This window comes from Ascaphus truei, chromosome 2 (genome assembly GCF_040206685.1).
Source record: "Ascaphus truei isolate aAscTru1 chromosome 2, aAscTru1.hap1, whole genome shotgun sequence".
NCBI classification, from domain to species: domain Eukaryota; kingdom Metazoa; phylum Chordata; class Amphibia; order Anura; family Ascaphidae; genus Ascaphus; species Ascaphus truei.
Window position 1 is genome coordinate 391,472,440 of NC_134484.1, and position 25,638 is coordinate 391,498,077.

At 39.5% G+C, this 25,638-nt stretch overlaps 1 protein-coding gene across 1 annotated transcript in view; it reads left to right on the forward strand.

Moving 5' to 3' along the window:
* VWDE (von Willebrand factor D and EGF domains) overlaps window positions 1-25,638 on the forward strand; it is a 132,090-nt gene that overhangs the window by 15,844 nt on the left and 90,608 nt on the right. The window contains exons 3-8 of the mRNA XM_075587233.1: window positions 10,840-11,071; window positions 13,914-13,976; window positions 18,800-19,050; window positions 21,718-21,807; window positions 23,360-23,504; window positions 24,521-24,735. Coding sequence (XP_075443348.1) covers window positions 10,840-11,071; window positions 13,914-13,976; window positions 18,800-19,050; window positions 21,718-21,807; window positions 23,360-23,504; window positions 24,521-24,735 — 996 coding nt within the window. The remainder of the gene's footprint in view (window positions 1-10,839; window positions 11,072-13,913; window positions 13,977-18,799; window positions 19,051-21,717; window positions 21,808-23,359; window positions 23,505-24,520; window positions 24,736-25,638) is intronic.

Sequence of the window (25,638 nt, forward strand, 5' to 3'; positions counted from 1 at the left end):
TCAAATTACTCCGCAATTACGGCTCGCCTGACAGATCTCATGAAAAAATGTGTGCCTGCCCAAGTGGTATGGTCTAGAGCAGGAGTGTCCAACTTCAGTCCTCAAGGGCCACCAACAGGTCAGGTTTTAAAGATATCCCTGTTTATGCACAGGTTTCTCAATAAGTGGATCAGTCAATAACTGAGCCACTGATTGAGCCACCTGTGCTGAAACAGTGATATCCTTAAAACCTGACCTGTTGGTGGCCCTTAAGGACTGCAATTGGACAACCTTGGTCTAGAGAGTGCCACAGAGCTTTCGAGGAGGTAAAAAGATGTCTATCGTAGGGTCCTGCCCCTAGCAACCCTGATTACAATAGGCTCTTTGTAGTGCAAACAGATGTCTGATTAAAAATATCAATCCCTATTTCCAAAAGGTGCACCCCATTACGTCTAAATAACGGTCATATCCCCCTCTAGCTCCCTATGCCTGACTGAAACCCTCCCTATACGAAACACAAACTTCTCCATTGATCTATTCAATTTTCTCCTACACCTCTCTTCACACTCCTAGCCCCCTCCAATACACTATTTCAGACAAAACTAATATCAAGCAAAACAGAAAATTAAGCGCAAAAACCTTACTCTCATGTCTCACTAAATGACATAGATATACATATGCTTTCCAGCCCCGCGTTGAGATGCAGCTTCAAATATTCAGACTATCCAAAAAGTCTGTGCAATCCAATGTGGTAAATGCGGGGGCGAAAAAAACGGGGTACATTAAATAAGTCAAAAACCCTCTCTGCAGTGGGTGTTGTCACTTACTCTATATTAAGGGAGAGATCCTCAGCACATATGGAAAATTGAAACAAAGGTGAGATAAAGAGAGCATAGTGTAAAACCATTTACTGACAAAAATAAGTAAAAAACTCCTACATTTCACTCACAAGTGCAGGTGAGTATAAAGCCTTTAGAGCGTATAAAGATCGCCCTGAGCCTTCTTTGGGTGCGGTAAAGTTATTGGTAATCCACTCTCCGCTCCCAGAATCAGCCCTGCCAGCTCACCGATCGTCACATGCACGGTCGTCCGACGGCATAGAAGGACTCAGTGTTTCCCAAATACAGCTCTCCAATTGTCCCTTAAATGAATCCACACATCGTTACCCTTCTGATCAGTTTTTACTTTCTTAAAAATATCCTTACTAAATCCAATTCTACTACCACATCCTCATGCTGCAAGCCACCCTCGACATTCTTAGCCCGACTTACCAACTCACTAATTATAAATGTCCCAAAATATGCACTAGAAAACACAACCCAAAAAAGTACAGCCTCAAGTTCTGATAAACACTACACCATTGCTGCCCTCATGATATCCAAAAATAAATCCCCCCTAATTGGCTACCTAGTATCGCTCCTCCTGGGACTTTTCCACCCACCAGCCAACATTTTCTTTATTAAAAAAACTTCCCATAATATCTTCCCTTTCATTCAATCTCAAAAAGAATCTGATGCCTGCCAACTTTTTCCCTTTGGTTGCCTCTAAACACCCCTCATGCAGCATGAAGGATACCAGTGTACCCCTTTTAGATTCCATGATTCCTCCTTGTTTCCATCTTTGCAAAAAACATATGATTCCTCCCATGCCTGTAAATACACCCTCCACATACCAGTGCCAAAGAGTTGTTTATCAATTCTGTCATCCTTGAAGCGCTAGTCTCCACAAGAACCTGGGACATAATTCGCCTACAGACACTTCGCCCAGAGCCATTCTTCTGAACTCTTCTATCTGCTGACAAATTATTCACTCACTACCGCCATATTGTCGGACCTGAAGGCACCATTTGATGGTCAGCTTCTCCTCCCGACAGATCCACAGATCCACAGCTGCAGAGGGAAAAACTCCAGAAGGGCGAGATTACTTAATTATCCAGTCTCTGCCCATTCCCTAGACCATGCATCCGCACACCATCTTCCCCAAAAATAGGTACCAAAACCCGCTGAAGCAGCTGCATCTGTAAATTGCTTAATGTTACAGCTATCACTTGCGTACTCCATAAATAATGCCATTGTACTAGAAAAAACTGGTCCCATAACCTTAAATCCTCCTTCACCTCCTTTGTTATTCTAAGGAAATATTCTGGCGTTTTAAAGCATGCAGTTGCCATTGCCAGATACCTACTGTACAAAAAACTCTCCACATAGGCATAACCCTGACTGTGATTACATGACGACCCTAGACTGACTGATACTCCCTTAATGTTGCCTTCTTTCTAAACAGCATACTTCCTACAACCTGCTGTATTTCCTTCAATTTCCTACTTGCAATATGTACTCCATCCACTCCACATCAATTTATAGTCCTAGAAAATGTAACATTATGGCTGGCCCCTCTGTTTTGTCATAAGCTAATGAAATACTACATTTCCTAACCTCCTGAAATGTCAACTGACTTTTCACACACACCCTCCCTCCCCCCGCTAGCCTAATAAACAAAAAATCATCCAAATAGTGCAAAACATTACCCTGTCGTCTCTCGTATCACCCACTCCAAAAAGGAACTAAAAGTCTCAAAATATTATACCAAACGCCCCATTGGTAAACAAATCAACATTTGATTTATGTAACTATTACAGTAATTACCTTCCAATTTACAGCCCAATAGGTGAAAGCATGCTGGTATCGGTCTTGCCACCCTTCCTCTCACCTAAAACTAGGACATCTTTCCCTTCTGGAAAAAGTCTCTAACCTCTTCTGCCCATTCCTCTAACACTCATCAAATACAATGGAACCACATGTCTTCCACCATATACCCCACACTTGTGCCTAAATGTACACCCTTGGCCCCATTCACATTGCCCCTTATTAAATGCCCAGCACACTCCCCTTCAGACCCCAGTCGGTTTCTTTGAGTGCTGGCTGAGACGACAACCCCTTGAAATGGCATGGACCTCTGTATCACTAAGAGAGACATCCATAGATCCATATCTTTGCCATTCCACTTCATATGTGTATGTATCGATAATTTCTGCTTGAAACCATTATCATACTTCCACTAACCACACAACAGAGTGTCTTACAGACTGATGAAACTGTGTCTACATATTTAAATAAACCTGAACAAAGCTGGGGGTGCTTTTCACGAATCACAATTGCCAAGATAACAAACGCCTCCAACCAATTACTTTGGAAACCGTCTTCCACCAGCCCCCTCCTTCTTATCCTCTTTTTTCCTTCTGACTTTCCCTCCTCATAACCTGGCTGTAATATCACAAAATCCACATACAGTAGTAACTTTTCCATATCTTCTCCTTCCCTGCTACCGGTAGATGCATCCCCAATGGACTTGCCACCCATGTATAAGCATCATACAACCCGGCATATCCCTTTTCCCCCACTCATGCACCCCTCAGACCTCCCAGTCCCTTCCCTGTCTTAATCCCCAATCTGTCTGACGTTTCCAATATTTAATCAACCGTACTCCTTAACTCTTCTCCTAATATAACCTGACCCTCCCATACTCTACCCCCCCAGTATAATTATATTGCCTCTATAGTTTTCACTGCATTAATTGTTTGACTTGAACCAAACTTCAATTTTTCCATTTCCAACAAACCACTCAACTGTAATAAAATCTTCCTTGCCTTCTGCTCAGGCCTCATATCTTCTCTACCCACTGTAAAAGCTGCCAACCTAGCTGAACGTTCCAAAAATCCTTCGCCCCGCATCTAGCTCCGCTGCCCTCTAGCCATTAAACCAGCAACACCATGGGGCTGCACCAAATAGTGTATCTCCAATTTACAACAGCCTTCTGCTGCTGCCCAGATCTCCTTCTTCTCTGAGCAGTTATGGGATACCAAAACCCTCATTCACCAGAAACTCCATTCTTCCTGAAAGGCCTTCACCTCCTTCCATACAATCCATAATTGAAAAGTCTTCCTCGCTCAACCAGCCTTGTTAAGGCCTCTCCCCTGTTTTAACCCCTTATTCCTGGAGTTAACCCTCACTTCCTTCACCAGTTTTCACTTAGCCTGTTGAGGGCTAGGGGCCATTCCCACTCCTCTTCCTCCATGACTTACTTGCTTCACAGTGTCAGAATATATGTTGAAGGGGCATAGACCATCTTCCTCTCCATTCTCTTCCTAGCACTAATGTTCGTTAACGAAATGGCTCATAATGACTGAAAACAGCACTTCATGCATCGCTAGTGAGCTTTGAAGATCCCTGTTAGCACTTAACGAGATATTAAGTGAAGTTGACGTCTCGCTAACTTATTAACGGAGCTCTGTGGACCTACCTCGTAGTGAGCTCTTTAGCGGACAACCATTAATTTTTTTTAAATGTAGCTAAATTCATAATTGTAGTAATACTAGCGTTTAAAAAGTAGCTACCAAAGTCTTACTACTAAAGACTTGACAGGGAACATGGGATTAAAAAAAAGGCTGTTCTAAAATTCCAAAACTCAAAGGTTGTTCTTTGTCTCTTTTAACATTTAAAAGTGTCCAGGGATTGTTTATACTTTTTGCAAAACAACGGCAACGCAGTACATTACCATCAACCTTATTTATATCCAAAATAAATAAATGCCTATCCAAAGTCAAACAATTGGGGCCTCATGCAGAGAGCAGCGCTAAAAGGAATCTCGCCATTAGCCGGCGAAAATGGAGCTTTAAACTGCCGAAACAGGCAAGTTTTAAAAAAAGCGCCATTTTTTTTTTTCCCTTGAAATTCGCCGTGCGGCTGGAGAGTTTCTAATCTCTCCAGTTTTTTTTTCTGCCGTATGCAGAGAGCCGCAATCGCCATCTAGTGGCTGTTCGCGCCAAAAAAATGGCGCGATTTTCAACATTTTCCCCCTCCACCAAGCAGCTGGCGCTCCGCGGCCGGTGGAGGGGGAAAAAAAAAAACCGCGATTTTTTTCCCCACTAGTTTCAACAGCGCTCATAGCGCTGGTTGAAACTGTCCATATGCAGAAAGGCAGTTTTATGCCCTTTCTGCATATGGAGATAAAAACTCTCCAATAAAGCTAAAAAAAATTCCCCTCTCCAATTCTGAATAGCGCTGCTCTCTGCATGAGGCCCTTAATCTTTTTTCATCAAAAAACACTAAATTATTTAATTGCATATTTGCTCCTAAGAAGTTTTTGAATTACTTGCAGACTTAAAGCTGCCACTTTATTAATCACATCTATTAAAACCTGACCTCCATCTCCCAATGGTAGAAAAATGATTGCAGGTTTTAAACAATGGTTTCCATTCCAAAAAAAGTTAATCATTTGTTCCTGGATATTTTCCAAAATGCCTCCTGGAGGACTTAAAACCAACATTTATGCCAAAGCACAGATGCTACAAGACTATTAATAAATTAATACTTTTCCTTTATGGGACAATTGTGACAAAACTAATTTCCCAAAACTAATTTCCCTTTGTAAAATCTATGTTTTACCTTTTCAAGGAATGCATTCCAGTTCTTTTGTGCAAACCTTAATGCCATACCTTTCACACCTTAGTTATTTAGGAAATCGAGGGACGTTCCTTCCTTGCCAATCCCCTACCAGTAAAGTATTACGCTCACCCCAGTTAACTTTAGTACTAGATGCTTTTTCAATTGTATTAAGACATTTGTCTACAGTAGCATTTGGACATTCTTTTGATTGCCTATTCAAACATTATTACTGTACTATTTGCATAAGTTTACCTGAAATTAAAGGAGGTACTCCTGGCTCTGTAATACCACTCAAGTGCTTTTGTAAAGAATATAATAGAGGGACAATAAAAACCGAATTACTGTACATAGTTTTTCTACTTAAGAAAGATTGTCAACGACTTTAATACAGTAAGATTGGTCTGTCTCTGCATTCACAAGAGTTTTAAATTATTTGCTAAAGCCTTTGACAGAATTGTATAGTGTACACATAAAAGACACACAGGTCTACGATTTTTTTACCCCTTAAATTACATTTTTTAGGAATCAGAGCAAGAACTGCCCATCTACAACAGAGTGGCATAGATTTACTTCTAAAACTTTATTTTAAAAAACGTGAAAAATATCTTTACTAATAGTATTCCAGATAAGCTGATAAAATTCTGTTTGAAGTCGATCAATTCCTGGGGATTTTCGACTGGATCACTGACCAGAAGCATCAGTAAAACACTGCAATGTCAATGGAGACTCCACAATCACTGCACTTGACAAAGTTGGAAAATGTTCATGTAGTTGTTCATCTAATGCTCCCCGATCACCAGTGGTGGATTTACAATTTTGCCACCCTCATGCCCATAACTTTTTGCTGCCCCTACATTTTTCGCCTCACCCTTTCCGCAATAAACATAATATCGCCCTCTGCTCAATACACCAAATGTAATCTCACACACAAAATGGCACCCCCATGCGGCACACACAAAATGGATTTCCCCTACCCGCGCAGCACACACAACATGGCACCCCCCCTACAGCACACACATAAAAAATGCCCCCCCCCCTGCGCTGCACACTCAAAATGTCCCCCCCCCACATCACACACACACACATGGCCCACCCCACCCCTGCACAGCACACACACAAGATGTCACCCCCCCATGAAACACACATACACTCACACACCCTGCAGTACTCCTTTTAATTGTTATTAAAAGCAATGCTTTCACTATGTCCATTTTAATTCTCTCTATATAAATGCACTGGCGACGATTTCTGATATACCCTCAATCCTTAAGTGATCCTGGATACTCGCATGTAGTTCTTGGGAGTTGTGCTCCAATCTTTGCATCTGTGTTCCTGTGAGACCTTGTGGGGCGTCTTGTCCTCGGAGAAGCACCTCAGAAACTGCCAAAAGGAGTTGTATTTGATACATTATTTATATTTGTATTACTTAAATATCACTGTTTTTCACATATATTTCACGTTTATTTTACTTCTGCATCCTATTGATTGATTCACTTTGTATTTGTTTGTTTGCTGCCACATTTAAAGAAGTAAAAATTATCAGTGCTAACAAAACACTGTATAGAAAACATTTTCAGTGCTATATTTAAGCACAAGATATAGTATTCTAGAGGGGCTTGGAATCATATAAACTTGTCTCCTAAAAGTAAAAACATGCTTTATTTATGATTATTACAGCCCAAAAATAATAATTGTAATAGCAGGTTATAGACCCACAGGGTGAAATATATTTTGCAATGCATTCATTCCTAAAAAAAGATAGTTCATTTGATGTAAGAATCTTAACAGAGGGAGTATAAAGAAGAGACACCGTTTTATACTATATATATCTCCAATTGACAACCCTTGCTCACTAGCTTAAAGCAGCAATACCGCTGCTGGAACTGGGGGTTGCCCCAGAACTGATATGTGGTACCCCGATGTCGGGGACCACAGAGTTCCAAGATATTTGTAGTTTCCTTGTGTTGGTTTTGACAAAAAACCTACAAACATGGCTATAGCACACCCAATGGAAAGCTGATGACAATATTTTTTACTGGCCACATAGTGAGCCCTCGCCCCACTGTGGGGCGGTCACAATTGAGCTCTAGTCAGGGGTGCACAAACTTTACTGCTTGCGCCCCCCTGTCTGCTCTCTCCTCCCCCTCTTACCGGCTCCGTGGCATGGTGGCATCATATGACGCTACATATACAAAAGCAAATTAATAATCTCACCCATTTCAGACATGGCGTGGAAAATGTGAACAATGTAACCATCAACAATTATCTCACCGTTTTTCAAGTACTTAATTTTGTGAGATTTATTTATTTATTTAAATACCAAATTTACATATTACGGATAAATCCCAAATTATATCACTACGAAAGAACCTGTATCACATGGTTTGGACATGTGAAAAGTCTTTAATGAACATTACTATTGGAGGCTCACAATGTCCTTTCTAACCCTTTAATGAATGAGCCCTCTAAAGTATTTTTAATTTATTTGCTTCCTATAAAAAACGTTTCTATTTTCCTTGGGTCCATTTATTTCTAATCCTTACTGATAATGATTGTTTTTTTTTTGCATTTGGCACATGATACCAGCATAGGTAGTGTATACCAAACAACAAAAGCAAAAAAGTCTGGATCAACAATTTTCCAGCATATATACAGTCATATCATAAAATAGAATACATAGATATCATAGAAATAGTCCAAAGCATTTCGCTAAGAAGAAATTAAGATTTTTTAATCAATCAAAAAAAAAAAAAACTTTCTGATTTTGTTTTTTTTAAATAGGTAATCAATGCTTAAATTGAGCATATTAATTATGTCATTGCCATTAATTAATTTTAGTCCGTGGAGCCATCTAAGTAACAACATTATTTATTTGATAGGTAATTGACCTATAATTGATACAATTGAGAAAACACATTTCTGGAAAATATGTTCCCCTATTTTTTTTAAATATATTATATGCCATTAATGAATACAATTATTTTAAAAGATTATTTCATTCTTTGTTAAAACATATTTAGTTGGTAGATTCAGCAATTTGCATATGCTGTAGTTTACATCGTATGTAAAGCATAGTGTATTATACATTGTATTATGTATCAAATTAGGCAATTGCCTGAAAATATTAGTGCAATTCATCTGGATTATGAGACGAAACAGATTTCTATTTTAGTACTATACCAATTACAATAATCATTTATACACTACAAGAACTTTAATGCTTTTAATTAATCAGAAAAAAAAGTCAGTCATCACTTGTCATACTCATACTTGTAATACAGTTATATTAGTATCATGTTTCAAAGGTAGTTTGGAGACTTTGGAAGATAAAACATGGGAAGGATTTTATTTTATTTCGCTTCTCCATTTTGTATCATGTCATTGTGTGTTGATAAAGGTCAACTTAGACCATTTATTGGTGACATGAGAAACACTTCGGGAAACAAACAGCCCCTTCTTCAGGTAAAAATAGAAAGAAATCTAAATCGAAAGAAATCTAAACAGCCATTTGTTTAAATTGTTAAACGTGTTTACAAAAAAAGAAACAAAGGCTGTGACATTTCTAAAGTAACATTTAGCGTGTCTGAAATATATGGAAACATATTGGTATATATAGGAATTAGTACCAAACTTTAAGGGGTTATCATACATCGCAGATTTAACTATTTTTACGATACAGTTGCCAAATATTTCTATGCAATATTAATAAACTAATACTAAGCTAAATGTTACTGTTAAGGTGTTTCCCCCAATTGTGGGAGATCTGCCTATTACAGGGTGGGTAATGTTGGGTACCTGATGGTTCACAGGATGCTGAGCTTTCTGCCGGTGGTATGGGGAAGACAGGACAGGCTTGTGGGGTGATAGAGAAACAAAAAGAAAACAGCGCACAACGCTCATAGTGAAGTAAATCAAGGATAAAAATGTATTAAATATCCAAGGATAGGTAATGTGCGTACATCAGGGAAATAGTAAAACAGCATTTCATGGGACAAGTTACCCATACACCGCACCAACAGGAAGATCTGGACAATCACGGATCATCAGTCAACAGGCTCCACAGATAAGGACAATCACAGGTCACCACAGTGATGAAGATGGTCCACAGTTGGGGTGCGGTGAGGGCAGCAATCAAGTCCTAAATATCAAAGTCCCTCAGAGGTAAGTCTCAGTCCATCTCTACCACGGTAAACTGACTCCACGTGACACCCCTTAGTGACGTCACTCGAGCGCCGACGGAAGCCCCGGAGCTACACGTGGAGTCAGTTTTCCGTGGTAGAGATGGACTGAGACTTGACTCTTAGGGACTTTGATTGCTGCTTTGATTGCTTTTATTTGGGACTTGATTGCTGCCCTCCCCGCACACCACCTGTGGACCAGCTTCATCACTGTGGTGACCTGTGATTGTCCTTACCTGTGGAGCCTGATGACTGATGATCCGTGATTGTCATGTTGTTGTGGTGTATGGGTAACTTGTCCCATGAAATGCTGTTTTACTATTTCCCTGATGTACGCACATTACCTATCCTTGGATATTTAATACATTTTTATCCTTGATTTACTTCACTATGAGCGTTGTGCGCTGTTTTCTTTTTGTTTCTCTGTTTTAGCTCCTGGTGGTGTTGAGCCACCCCTCATTCAGCTGCAGATGCTCTTTCACCAGTTTACGTATAATTTTGTATATTTGTTATCACTAATATTATTTTAGTGCACTTTCACACCCTTCACAGCACTGTTTATGGTTGCGCACTGATTACTCCTCTTGTATCACTTTTGGGGTGATAGTTAGTCCTTCTCTCTGTGGTTCAGCACCTCCATCTCTGCAGGCTCCAGGGATGCTGGAGACAATCCCTGCAGGAGAACCCTCTGATAGACCCCCCTGGTAGATTGTAGTCTCAGGCAGGAGTATATTTTATAACACAAGAACAGCTTTATTCTGTAACTCACAGGATTCAGCATACAGAATCCAGTCATAAACTGATTCACTTATCTTCCAAGCCTCAGGATGGTCCTTGGACTCAACCCCTAGCCAGGAGCCCCAAGGGTCGGTCCTGTTGGAGTAGGAGGTAGTAAGCCCACTCCCCTAAGGGAGGGGATGGAAGGTAGTCAGAGCCCTGACTTCACTCTCCCAGCACTAAATAAATGTTGCTGTACAGCTCCCTTAGTACACAGGAAGAGGATCCAATGTCTAAGCCCCTGATTGGGCAGGACACAGGCCTTAAGACCCGTCACTCAAGGAAGCTGTTTACTGCAGGGGAAAACCCAGATTGGGCCTAACACTGCCTGCACTGATACCGGGGCTTACATGTTAGGCAGGGCAGATTAACAGCCCAAACCAGACATTGCTACATAACTTTTTTACAAGATTTAAAAAAGCCGATTGGAATACAGCGTTTACTTTTCTTTTGTTTCACAGATGAATCACTGTGGAACCCAAGCCCCTGTGTGGCTGTCTTTGCGGGATTCTGAATCTCTTCCTCCACCTGGTGAGATGAGACTTCTCACAGCCTGTGCAACATGGCAATTTTTCTTTAGTAGCACAAAAGACTGTTGTCTTTTCCGCATCCCGGTGACAGTCAGAAATTGTGGAGGTTTCTTTGTGTACCTTTTGCAACCTACCCAAGGATGTATGGGCTATTGTGCAGAGGGTAAGGAATTACTTGATTATACTACAATATGCTCGCATGTACATTTGTATTAATTCCTCAAGTGCCAGAGTTCTTGTAACAGTGTGTTACTAACTCTTACATAGGGGTTACAAATTGACACAGCACAGTTTGGATGGGAAGATCATGTTATTGTGAATAAAATCCACAATTTACTTCATGACAAAAATGACAAGTTATACAATATTCTGATAGTGATTGGTTAGCTCAGCCTCCAATGAGCCTCCTTTCTTTTTTGTTACATTGTTGATTTTTGTTTTTGATTTGTTCCATGGTCTGGCTGCATAATTTTCTTTTTTACTAATGCATTTGTGCTGTTTGTTGTATCCAATAGCCTGCTCTATTAACCTTTTAATTATGTTTAAAAATGGACGATTTACATTTTTAAGATTTTTTATACTGTATGTGAAATATAACTGCAAAATCCTCAATTGCCCTTATACCCAGCCACTCCCATCATACCCAATATAAACTAGCCACACAACGAGCATACATAACCATGACCTTAATTCCAGTGCAGCTGCAGGCCTTGTGAGCATGTACTGTACACCATCTTCATACCAGAAGGTTAGTGCCAAGCCCCAGATGTCTAGCAAAAGGCATTGTAGCCACCTCACCAAGTCCTTTCTCGGGCGATAACAACCTTGTTGTAACATATCGCTAGCAAGTATCTTCCACCGCTGTGACAACAAAAGAAAAATAATAGACATTACAAACAGATTTAAAAGAGGTGGGTGGTTGGAGTGCGTGAGCCAGTGTTGATGCTTGGTCAGAAGCTGACTGCAAGTAAGGGAAACGTTACACCTCTATGTCACTTTGCCCCAAAAAACCCACCATCTTCATACCAGAAGGTTAGTGCCAAGCCCCAGATGTCTAGCAAAAGGCATTGTAGCCACCTCACCAAGTCCTTTCTCGGGCGATAACAACCTTGTTGTAACATATCGCTAGCAAGTATCTTCCACCGCTGTGACAACAAAAGAAAAATAATAGACATTACAAACAGATTTAAAAGAGGTGGGTGGTTGGAGTGCGTGAGCCAGTGTTGATGCTTGGTCAGAAGCTGACTGCAAGTAAGGGAAACGTTACACCTCTATGTCACTTTGCCCCAAAAAACCCACCCATCAAGAAACAAGCTTAGACAGAAACATTGTAAGAAAACCCAAGAAACTTAAATCACAAGCATAGTAATATAAATCAAACCTTAACCATTCATGCAAAGGCATTCACCCCTACACTCATGCTCCCTTTCCTAAGCGCCCAAGGGCTATTCCTACGCTCAGACATTCAGAGGCCAGTGTTTCCCATGAAATTTGTAACAATCTTAAAAATACCACTGCTTTACCTCATGCCCATGTTAACAAACAAAAAAAAGCTGTTGTAGAGAGTGCCAGATTTAAGCATAAGGCTGCGCTTATAGTGCCAGCGACAGCGACGTAAAACAAATTAATTGCCGCCATCGCATGCGCTTGTAGTAAGTGCGACGCAACGGCTCGGTCGCGTTCACTGGAAGTCATCTCAATTAGATCTTTCCAGCGACCGCAGCCTGACGTCGCGTCGCCGGCACTATAAGCGTAGCCTAAGCTACCTAAGCTACAGCTTAGGGCCTCACAATATGAGGGCTCTCAAAAATAGAAACAAACGAATGCATTTCAAGTTTTTAAATCAGATGATAAATAAACAAGATATAGGAAAAAGAAGATTCTCAATAAATATGGACATTTTCATTCAAATATGACCCTAAGCATCATGTGCATCAAAAGTGACAAACTTCGTAGCTTATCATTTGAAGAGATCATCAATAACTTTGCTCTCCAAAAATCGCAAAATAAAATGTTTCAATATTAAAATTAATGTGATGTGCAAACACATTTTAGCTTTAAACTGTCATATTTGTGCTAATATAATGCATTCATACATTTCAATGTCATGTTTATATTTTCAATGGTTCCTTCAGTCAGAATAATACATCTATTTCAAAATTTTGGGGTCTATTAAACTTGACATAGCTTAGGGCCTCAGAAGGTCACAGTCCGGCCCTGGTTGTAGGACAGTCTTTTTTTTAGTGTTTACAGATTTTCCATAATTGTATATGTAAATAAGAGAAAACCATAAGGGGTAAGATAGATGATGTACAAGTGCATGATATATAATTTTTATATCAGTGTTTATTGCAGTATGGATGGAGATTTCCTGTAAAGGTAAATTGGAGTGTAGTGTTCCATTGAAAGTGTAAAATGCTTCTTGAAACTTAGAAGAATTCAATGATGAATAATAAACAATTGCAAAAACAGAGATACAGATGTAGCAAACATAGTGGAACATATATAATGAACCAGTGGGAGAAGTCCCCGTTTAGCAGAATTGGTCACGTGCGAACAGAGGGTGTGACTACCATTGTATTGCACCCGCTGCAACGCCCACGTTTGTACTACTATATCTATACTGTACATGTACTACAAAATCATGGAAATACATACTCGGTTTGTTAATGTACAGAGAAAGCAATTGTTATGCAAGGTTGGTTAGCACAATAAACAATAATGCACTAGCCTTGATATTTTTTTATTCAGGTTCCTTGGCGGGGAAAGTAAGTGCACACAATGAATTTCAGGTTCCTTCCAAGCTTTCATGATACAGTACGTGTTGCTCACATATCTCCACAAACCAGTATCTTAATCTAAATGAAAAGCAAAGGGATGGTCATTACTTTGAATTCACCCATCTCCATGTAATTTAATATAGATATAATATGATACCTCTTGATCTTCACTTTATTTTTCAGAAGGATTTATTGTCTCTTTAATAACATGAACATCTTTTGCAGTTGTTTCTGATTCTAAATCACAGTGTGATGCCAGTGAAGTAGAAGTTGATGGTGTCTGTATAAGTAAGTTGTTTTTGTTATTATTATTATTATTATTATTATTATTATTATTATTATTATTATTATTATTATTATACATTCAATAGGCTAATACTGTAAATAATCTGGGGAAACATACAGTCATGTTTGTTTTCAGCTTAAAGACTTTTCTTAGCAATGTTTTGTAGATGTTTAGGTGCTTGTTATATACTATACATGTTATTGGATATTCTAATTTTTCAATGATTGGGACCTGGAGCAGTATAGAAATGAGAAAATCAGAAATAGTTACATGCAAAATACATTTACCCCAGCATACATACTGGAACAGAAAGCCTGCAAACCATAGTAAGGTTTTGTGTGTCCATATAATGTAGTGTTTTAGGTTAGACAATATTTTTTACATCTAGCTTTGCATTACTTACAGAAGGGGTGCGCAAACTGAGGGGCACAACATTTTCTTGGGGGGGATGTGGGGGTGGGCGGGGGCGTGCGCTTACAGAGGCACTGCTCTCTTCCGCACAGTATTTAAATTAAATTCCCGGGAAGCGCAAGAAGCCTGTGTCCCTTACCTCGTCTCCTGCGGCTTCTGGCGACACGTCGCAGGATCACATTACATCGGATTGCCATGGCAACGTGACATCACAGAACATTGTGACGGCAGAAAACGCCAGAGAAAAGAAAAAGGGGGAGGGGTGCAAGCAGGGGGGGACAGCAGGCAGGGGGCGCAGAGAAAAAGTTTGCAGACCCTTACTTACAGTACTTAATAAAATGTTTGATAAACTTTCTTATGAATGCAGTAGCAAATGTTCTTAACAACTTATGCTCTAATAATAACATTGATTTTCTTATATAGCACTTGTAGTGTATGCAGTGCGGTACATAGAAATTTGCAGGCACACTGGGTCCTGGACTCCCTGCACCATAGAGCAATATAATTTTAGTGCCTGAGACAACTGACTTGCCTAAGGTCACAAGGAGCTGACACTGGCATTTGAAACGGATTTGAAAGTCACTGTAATTGTTTTCAGAGTCAGTGCCTCTATTCACTGTTTTATATATTTTTTACCCCCCCACCCTCACAATTTTCAGCTTCGGGGAACCTTCTGGTACTCAAGGTACTTACCAGTGACGTTATCAAATCTCCATCAGGGGAAACAAAATGGCTGCCAAATTGAGGACCAATAGGAAGCTTCAGCATCATTGGTTTTAGGACTTCCTATTGGATGGCTATTTAAATCCCCTTTAAAAAATAAGGAGTTACACCAGTAACTTCATCAGGGTGGGGATGAAAATAGTACGGTTCAGCTGTGGAGTACACCCCCTGGTTTCAATACTGTAAATAAAAAAAGGATAGTTTGGGTGGATTTCTCCTTTAATGTAATTTAGGATCAACTACTTCATGCATTCATCTTTGGATCTTATTAGATTTGTTGTGGGGTTTCCTCTTTTACCTTTTATATGACAAGTATAGTATCTAGAAAACCAGATACTGTACAATCTGTACCAAGGGAAACAAAACTAATACTCTGACAAATAATTTCACAGAACTCTGTAGAGTTTCACATCTCCTGTGGACATGTGAGAATAATAACAGACTTACTTTTTGGTTATATTTCTATCCATGATTAATACACAGAAAGGTATTGTGATTAGTAAAAAAAAAAAAAGAAAAAGAAGTACATTGCCATACTAATAGACAGCTGTTTCAACCTTTTTGGTCTCATCAGTGTGAGAATAGTTATACTGGCTTTGTAATGTGAAGCTTGTAGTGGCTATGCACTTGTTTAACCCAGGCTGTGCTGAAAAGATGTGTAATACAGCAGCATACAGCAGCATTATAGGGATCCATGTTAAAATGGATGAGGCAAAAACTGACATGTTGAGTGCTCATTTGCATGTCATTTCCCAGAATCCCTGACTGTGTTGGATGCATTGTATGCTAAGAGATAACGAGGAAAGGCATGTTTGTGGACCTGTCTGAGACGTGAATGTGCTCATAAGTGGTATTTGTACTGTATTTGCTGTACACTGTATGGTGGAGGGTTTTTGTCACTTTTGTACTCGCCATAACTTTATGTGTGTCTGGCTGTACAGTAACCACTACCAGCTTCACTTTACATAGCCAATATACCATCCAGTAATCCACTGATGAGACTCGAAAGGTTAAAACAGCTGTCGGTGACTAGCTTTACTGGCTATGCACTTGTTTAACCCAGGCTGTGCTGAAAAGCTGTGTAATACGGCAGGCATAAGCTTATAGAGATCCATGTTAAAATGGGTGCGATGCAAAAAGTCACATGCTGTGAGTGCTCATTGTATGTCATCACCCAGAATCCTTGACTGCAGTGGAAGAGTTGTATGCTAAGAGATAATGCGGAAAGGGAGAGGTCTATGGACATCTGAATGTGCTCATAAGTGGTTCTTGTTCGTTGTTCATTTTATTCAGAAACAACAAATAATTTTTACCGAACAATCAGCTAGAAGGAACAGGTTTGGATATGTTAAAGTAAAAAAAAATGTTTTCAAGGAGATCTATATTTATGCAAAAGTGTAACACCAGACAACAAAAAAGGGTGAGGGGTGGCTTCTCTGGAAGGCCAGATGGTAAGAGGCCTTCGCCATCTGACCTTACCCTTATTAGGTTTGAACTTGCTTGTTAACTGTGGAGGGAGGTGGTACTCTACAGGGCCAGCAGCCTTAGTGCAGGTCCTTTCTTTAGTTAAGTGCATCAGAGTATTTTGCTCCACTTGCATCATCTAGCAAAATTGTTGTTACATGGAGTAATAGAAGGTGCTTCTTGAGGAAAATTCATGCTAGATAATGTACCTATATTGTTGTATTTTTTCTTTTTTTTCTTGCTGTCTTCCTTGTCTGTTGGTAATGATAATGCTCCAGTAAACGTATGTGACTAAGAAACTTACGGCGGAAGAATGAAACTGTTAAAAAACAAATTTCTTACAACTGTTTTTATAAATATGTAATATGAAATAATTGAGCTGAAACATGGCCTTAGTGCAGTCTGCTTGATGCATTAGTTCAGGGCGTACAATAGCTTTAAAATGACAGGCCAATAATATCTCTTTGCTTGTTGAGCTTTACTGCTGCCTCCCACTTTTGTCCATGATCATCTTAACCCTGAGTGCCAGTGTCCATAGCTGAGCTGTTTGATGGATAGTCCCGGCTTTTAAAAACTAGAGATGGAACCAGAGGAAGAAGATACCCTGGTTTAGTTCATGAAAGTTCTTTAAAATATTTTAACAAATTGGCGATCCCATGAAAAGTTTATTTAAATGCTATTTGTTAATTTGCAGGGCCAATAAATGCATAGTTCTTGAATGTGTTAGCAAATATCTGTGAAAAATATTTTTTTTTGTGCCATGTTGGGGCCAATGTTACACTCTGAATAAGATATTGACATACAGGTATGGTATTTTTATTTGATGGACTCTTTGCAAACTGTGAATGGAAGCAACTGTTTCATGCATCTACTTACACTACAGTATGACATAAAGATCAGAATTTCTCAGAGGAGATTCTAACTTCAACTCATAGATGATAGATAAGATCTGCCTGGCAACATACAGACCAGAAGTTGAGAGCCTCATGTGATGGCTGTAGAAGTAAAAAGAGGTGGGAATGTGAGGTCATAGGGCTGAATGTTTTATTTGAAACAGTGCCTATTTGCAGGGCCATTTTGCACATTTGGGCAAAGAGGTTAATGCAGAAGGGAGACTGTAAAGGGTCTGGCCAGAGTGCGTAAAAGGGTAGGTCTAAGCAAGACAATATGGGGACATAATTACTGAACTGAGAAATGTAGGGAAATTAATATTAAATCAATGAGATTCACTTGCATGGGCCATTATACGTAGCACCCTTTAATAAATATGGCCCATAGTTATTTATTTATTTATAAAATATTTTACCAGGAAGTAATACATTGAGAGTTACCTCTCGTTTTCAAGTATGTCCTGGGCACAGAGTAAAACAAATAATACATGGTTACAAGTACAGTTACATAAATGAACAGGGTATCTACTATATATTTCTGAAAGCGTCGCATGTGGCTATGTCTGTATGTGTCTCCCTGTGTCCCTCCCTGTGTCCCTAGCGGCAATCACATTGGATCTTGGGCCAGGCCAATGAGATTGCTTCCTTTGCCCGCCCGCCCCCGCACACCTCTCATTGGCCTGAGGTGGAGTGACGGGCCAAAGGTCACACACACACACACAAACGCACACACACCACCCCCCCCATTGCCCCCCACACTCTCTGCGGCTCTCACCACCTATAGGCCACTCCCTCACCCGGCGCTCTCCCTCACCCTCTCACCCGCTCACCCCCCCTCCCCCCGCTCACCCCCCTCTCCCCCCTCCCCCCGCTCACCCCCCCCGTTTACCCCCGTTTAGTGAGCAAAGGAAAAATACAATGTGCCATTACAAGTAAATAAAATTAGCCAAAGCAACCCATTTATAGACATTTTTATTTAATGAGTGCAACAATTATGTTGGAAGACCAATTTGTAAATATTTCCTATTTACCGTAACTGGCATGGCATTTAAAACAAAATAACCCCCTATCTCTTTAGAATTTGCAGTAGTAGGGTGGGGTTAGAGCCTCATACGCATTATTTTTGCTAGGGGTTGCATGGTTTACATACAGAACAAAGTACTGTATTATACCCATTTAAACACCTTAAGAATGATTTTTTTTTAATTTCCTACAATTTTTTGGTTATTTCCAAGACTAATAAGTTATTACTTATTACTTGCTGGGATTTTTGCTTTTACCATAGCATAGTAAAGCTGTATAACATGAAATAATGTTAATTCTTTTTATTCAATTAGGTAAACTGGTTACAAAAGCCTTACTGCCTCAGTCACCAAATATTCCGGAAGTCGTGGCTGAGATGGTAGGAAGCACTGTTTACCTAAAGTGCTACTTTGATGCTCCTGCTACAAATACGTCCATGGGATATGTGGTACAATGGTCCAGACTTTCTGCTGAAGGAATCAAAGAAGAACTGAGACAAGATGCCACAGTTCAGACATTTTCTACCATAGAGCTAGATGGTGTAACCGTGAAACCTGGATACTTGGTAAGATCCATTAGGTCATTTTGATATATTTTAATAAGAAAATGTCCAGTGTAACATTGTAATTATAAACTAGGTTAATGTTAAACAAGTAAATGCCAAATATATACCAACTATAATGTTATATTACACAATTAGAGAGTTATGAGAACATTCACATATTTCAGAAAGATACCAAACCTTTCTTACCCCATATTCTCACAGTATACATTGCTTCAATTGCAGCCAGAGATGCTAGGTACTGATAGGCAAACAAGACTCGTAGGCCCAGATTTATTACGTTTCGTTAGGCCATTTAACATGATGTTAACATTAGTTAACATTGCATTGATGCATCATATATCATACATCATAATCACTAAATTAAGCAACTTGACATTAACAGAGGTTAAAATCCCATTGAAAGCATAGCATGAGAAATAACATACATTAGTGAAAATTAGCTGCAAATTGCCCGTTATCATACGCATACAGTACTATATTCACTGGTCTCCTTTACAGTTAGGCATAATTTAAATAACATAGTGGTGTGCAACTGTGCCAATAATTGGTTTATTTTCATTTTTTTAAAAATTGAAATGTAATGTCTTTTTTATTTGGTGCTGTTTTTTTTTTCCATTTGCAGCTTGCCCATTAACTGCCATAGTGCATGGGCATGGGTGTGCCACTGTGCCAATCAATGGGTAGAGGAGGTAGGGATAGTTGCCCCGGGAAAGATGGTTAGGCATCCGAGGTGGGTAGCGGGAGGGGGTAACCCCTTAATCACCATAGTGGTTAATAACCGCTAAGGTGATAAAAGGGTTATTGGCCAATAGTTTGTTTTTTTATTTTACTGTTGTTGCCCACTGAAGAAGAGGAGAATGAGGATGGCCTTCATCCTGGCAGGAGTAAGTAGAACTTTAATTTACTATATGCTGGCTGGGTCATGTTTTGGTTATGTTTCATTTTTTAATGGGCAAATGAGCTGTTATCCAGATATGGATAATAAGGATTTTGCCATTACTGTACAGTATGTGTTGTATTGATATGTTTATTGGGTGCAAAAGAGGTGGGTGAAGGGGGTAGTTGCCCCAGGGTTGGTGGTTAGGCCTCTATGTTGGGTACTGGGAGGGGTTAACACTTTCACTAGCATAGTGGTTAATACCGCTAAGGTAATGAAGCGGTAAACCCCTCCTGCAACCTATCTGTAGGCCTAACCACCCACCCTGAGGCAACTACCCCATTCGCTCACCCCCTCTACCACCAATAAACCAGTTAGTCTTGCTTAACCCCTTCATTGCCTTAGCGGTTAGCCGCTAAGGTAATAAAGCTGCTTTTATTTTATTTTGATAACATAGTATTGTAGGACTGGGTTTCCGGAGCTGAATCTCATTGATTTTAGGTCTGGAGATCCCCTGCTTTCCGAGTTACAGGCCCCATTATGGGGGGCTGGTATCTGCTTGCTTTAGATAAATCTCCCAATCACGTGGGCCGTGACACCGGAGAATGTAAACATGATAGCTGGGATACCGGCACACCAGAATGAGGCTAATAACTCGGGAATCAGGGGTGTCCGGACTTGCAATCAATGCGGTTCAGCTCTGGAAATCCCCTGTTACAACACTATTATTAAAATAAAATAAAAGCCCCGCAATCACCTGTTAGAGGCGCGCAGGTAGAGTGACTGATTCAGTCTATCTCTTAGTGCACGTCTATTACAGACAGGTTAAACCAGGTAAGATTCACACAGCGCGAGTCCTATTAAAATGGACCCCCGTTGTGTTAATCCGATGCACCATTAAGTCTGGCCGCTGGAATCTCGCAGCGCGGGAGAGAATTTTGTGCAGCACCCGCAAGGCAAGCGGTTCAAAACCGGCAGCTGCATCTGTATATGTAAAGCACATGACAATGTATAATTCAACATGCTTACCTAAACTGGCAATCATTTGTTGCTCCTTGTTATAAATCTGTAAAAATCCTGATTGTGCGAAATGTCTGCCTTCTAAATTTGTGCTGCAGTATGTGAAATGCTGTAGCTGATATTTAACATTATTTTACTAAGTGTAATACATTATTGTTACAGCTTTCAGAATAATAGAAAGACTGCTGTTTGGAACACAGCAACAGATATGTGTGTGATACTTTGTTACCAAAGGGCAGAGCCCCAAAAAGGTGCATCTCAAAGTTTGTTTCAAAAGAGGAATTGGATATAACTTTCTAAATGGTTGCTGCGGCAGCCACAAAATGATCTGTACATTAAAAAAATAGTGAAAAATGTCATTAGGAGTTTAAAAAATGCAGACGGTATTATCTAATACTGCAGAACTGATTTATTTAAAATCCTCACCCCCCAAAAATAGATTTTTTTTTCACGTTTTGCTGCTTCAAAATATGGAAGAGAGTGTCCCTTCTGAAAGATTGTCTTTAAAATATATTTTTAGCCCAGATAAAAAGGTGTCACACACTACTCTGTAGTCATTTATTGCTATAAAATTGCAAATGTTCTGTTACTAGAACCTATTTCCTTATGTATGATACAAACTAAACTAAAAGTAAGCTCCATGTATCTAATGTGACAAAATGTTTGTGGGAATGATTCCACTCACTTTCAAATGTTACAGTGCTAGTCCACTGATTATTATTCCTAGTAAATCTGGTGTACTAACTTTATTTTATTACTTGTGCAAACAGATATACTGCAGTGTGTCAAGCTTTTTTTTTAAACAACCAGATGTTCACAGTCCCGCAATGGAAAGCAAGGAATTTTTTGCTGGCATTAAGGTACATTGTTAAATAACAATCCTTTATAACCTATTATTACTGAAGTACACATTTGTCTAAATATCTTTGTACTTAAATAATGACACAGTTAAAGCAGCATTCCTTCTTTGCCAAGAGTTAGCAAGAATTTGGGTCTGTCTTTACAAAGCTAAATTAGTAGTCTCTCGGGCCTTTTTGGGAGATATTTGAATGAAACTCCAGCATCTGTAATGTTTAGTGGACCAGTGATTAGGCTTTTTAAAAAGCTCAACATACAGTATTTGGCACCTGAATCGTTTTGCTCAAAAACTACCACATCATTTTCACTCGCATTAAAAGATGGTGAGCAAGAGTACAGCCACCATGCAGTATGCAATGAAGCAATCTTCAGCTTTCTAAGGAAGATTTAAACCCCAATTTCAATGAATGTGGGGCTTCCATTTTCATAAGTATGGAGAAGATGGCTTCATAGTATGTTGAATAGGTGTTTATGGTTACTTTTTGCTGGAGCACACTTCTTGTGTGTGGTTGCAACTGGCTGCAATATTTCCACAACACAATGCCACAGACTGAGCAAAACAGCCCTATGGTTGAAGCCCAGTTGGATTTACCCTTCCAACAACAAGTGGTGTAAGATGTGTAGACTTGTCCAATGTGCGTGTTTACTTCTGCAAATATAGGGCAAAAGATGGACACATTTTGCCTGGTTCATAAACTAGTTTCAAGCAAACACATACAGTATAAAAATGACTATAAATGAGGCTAGCACTCCCATACAATATGTTATACTTTTGAACTTCTATCATTTGATCGAAATAAGATACTCAATATGCTATAAATATTGATTAATATATATATATATATATATATATATTAAAATAAATAAGTATACAATACCGTTCCGAAGTAGGTAAAAAGAGATAGCACTCAAGAGAAATTTGGTAACGCAGGTGTTTTCAGTGAATATGAAGTACATCAAAGTTATCAAAGATTTAAATGACATGCAAATGAGCACACCATGTCACCTTTTGCCATGTAAAAATGGATTTCAGGCGTGGTGACACAGTGTGCTCATTTTTATATCATTTCCCAGAATCCCTTGCTGCAGTGGAAGCACTGTATGCTAGGTATAATGGTGAAAGACCGGGTTGCAGACCTGTATAAGACATGTGAATGTGCTCACAAGTGATCTTTTTATTTGCTATATGCTGTATGGTGGAGATTTCTTGTTGCCTTTTCACCCACCATAACTTAAAATGTGATGGTAAATCCTACAGCCTTGAAAATTGCAAAGCCTGTACAACCAACCTGTACAACCAACCTCACACTGATGATACCCATTAAGGTTGAAACATGTCTGTGAGTGGTTTCTCGAGCTTTTCATCTGATTCCCATGCTGTGTTTAAAAGCTGTGTTAACAGCAAGCATTAGCTTATAAGGGTTCCATGTAAAAATGGATTTCAGGCAAAAAGTGACACTGTGTATTCATATAAACAGTCTGTGTACAGTATACACATACATACACACTTATGCTCAACCTGAACACGTTTTACCTTTTTCCGTTATACACCAGCTGCATCCTGAAGCTCTCGACATAACAGAAGATGGGAAGGAATACCGTATGACAATAGAGAGTACAATACCAATTTCATGCTCGGGGGCCAGCCAACTGCAGAATGAGTGTAAAATCACACTGAAATTCCATACTGTCCATGAAGGTATCTCTTAATATTCTATTCATTCATTGTGACTAATGTAGCAAAGAGAGGAACATTTGCTTAACATTTGGCCCTGGGTGGATTGTTTGTAATTTCGGGAGTGTCAATAAGAGGATTTACCCACTGCAGAAATAATGATGGGATTTATTAAATTCGGCATCATTTTGCATTATTTTCTTTTTTTGCCGACAAAAAATACCCTGCAAGTCTGGGACTGCATACAGTACAGTAAGTGTCTAAAATCAATATTTGACATAGGAAACTTTATTATGAAGATGTTTTTATATTTTGTTTAACAATGAGAAAAAATGGCGCAGTGCGTCAAAGCAAATATTTTGTTGCCCTTTATACATTGACCTAATGACACTAATAATATGAATATAAATATCAAAACAAAAGTTTTCAGTAAAATATTAAGACAGTTTTAATAGTATAACTGCACTACACGTTTGCAAATACCCCTTTTATGGACCAGATATATACTACTACTAATAATAATAATATAATAACATGTTCTTGTATAGCGCGGCTAGTTGTACATAGCGCTTTACAGAGACATTTTGCAGGCATGGCTCCCTGCCCTGTGGAGCTTAGAAACTATGTTTTTTGTGCCTGAGGCACAGGGAGATAAAGTGACTTGCCCAAGGTCACAAGGAGGCGACACTGAGAATTGAACCAGGTTCCCCTGCTTCACACTCAGTGCCTTTATTCACTGAGCCACTCCTTCTCCATTTTCTTATAGTTTCTCCAACATGGATACCATTAAAAAGTTGTGTGCCCTCAAAATATTTGGAAGAATAAAAAAGAGGGAATAACAAGAGAAAGAAATACATAAAGAAAAGAAAGATAGGAGGATTGCAGAGCAGTGTAGTGTACTAATATAGGCCCAATTTTATGTAGGTAAGATCTAGATTTGTTTATTCTGGATATTTTGTTTCATTTCGTTTATATGATTATATTTATTTTCTAAATGACAAATATGGAAATGTATTCTGCTTTTGCTTTCTGCTTAACAGGCGGTGACCAACCTCGCTCAGATTTGGCACTTTCGTCTTGTGAAGTGGACCTCCTACAATCTCTGTGCCAAAACGGAACCTGCAGCCAAGCCATACTTTATTATACTGCAGTAACAGACTTTGAAGTGGATGGAGACAAAGTTGCAAGCATTGTGGTGGACTCTATAGTTAGCACACATTTTCTATGGAATGGGTACACTCCACAAAGCATACAGGTTCATCACTTACTATATTTATTTATGTATACAGATTGGTGTTATTCTCCAGTAACCAGTAATTCTTTCAGTGCTATATAGCGCTATTGGAAAATATTGATACCTTCAGGACTCCAGCCTTGACCTGTGCCCCCTGTGAAGTTCTTGAGTTGCACTGCAAGAGATGTTGAGTTGGGAAGGACCCGGCTCATTTGTTGAGTGCTTGTAGGGGGTCTCAAGGCATAAGGGCCATTACTAGTCACAGCAGGCGCATTCTCGCAGCGGGTAGGGAGAGCTCATTGGAGGGAAGTTGGGTTCCAACTTTCTCGGTATGCCTGGCCTGTCCATGCCTGTTAGCAGCCCTGGATACCTTCATAGGGTGTTTTTATAAATATGTGTTGCATTTGATTTCATGCATTGCAAGCATATTAGATCAATCAGTAATGGCCACATCTGACCTTACACTAAAAACTAAAAAACACAGTGGCATGGCAAGCACGACTGGTAAATGTATTTCTCAGTCCAGTATTATATATGTACAAGCACACATACAGGGGCATATTGTAGTAACTGCGAGTTGTGCATATCCGTAATGAAAGAGTTCTGGAAAAAGTCTGGAAAATTGCTCTGTTAAGTGCACAATGCTAAACCGCTTCAAACTACCCACATTTTCTTTCTCACCACCTCAAGGAGGCGAGATATGTGGTATTAGCTCCTTTCAGAGCCTAAAATATGTTTTTATTCTGGTAAGGAGAGACCTATAGTGTGTGCGTGTGTGTGTGTGTGTGTGTGTGTGTGTGTGTGTGTGTGTGTGTGTGTGTGTGTGTGTGTGTGTGTGTGTGTGTGTGTGTGTGTGTGTGTGTGCGTTCGTGTGTGTGTGTGTGTGTGCAATGTATATTTAAATGAATCGCACACCAAAAAATA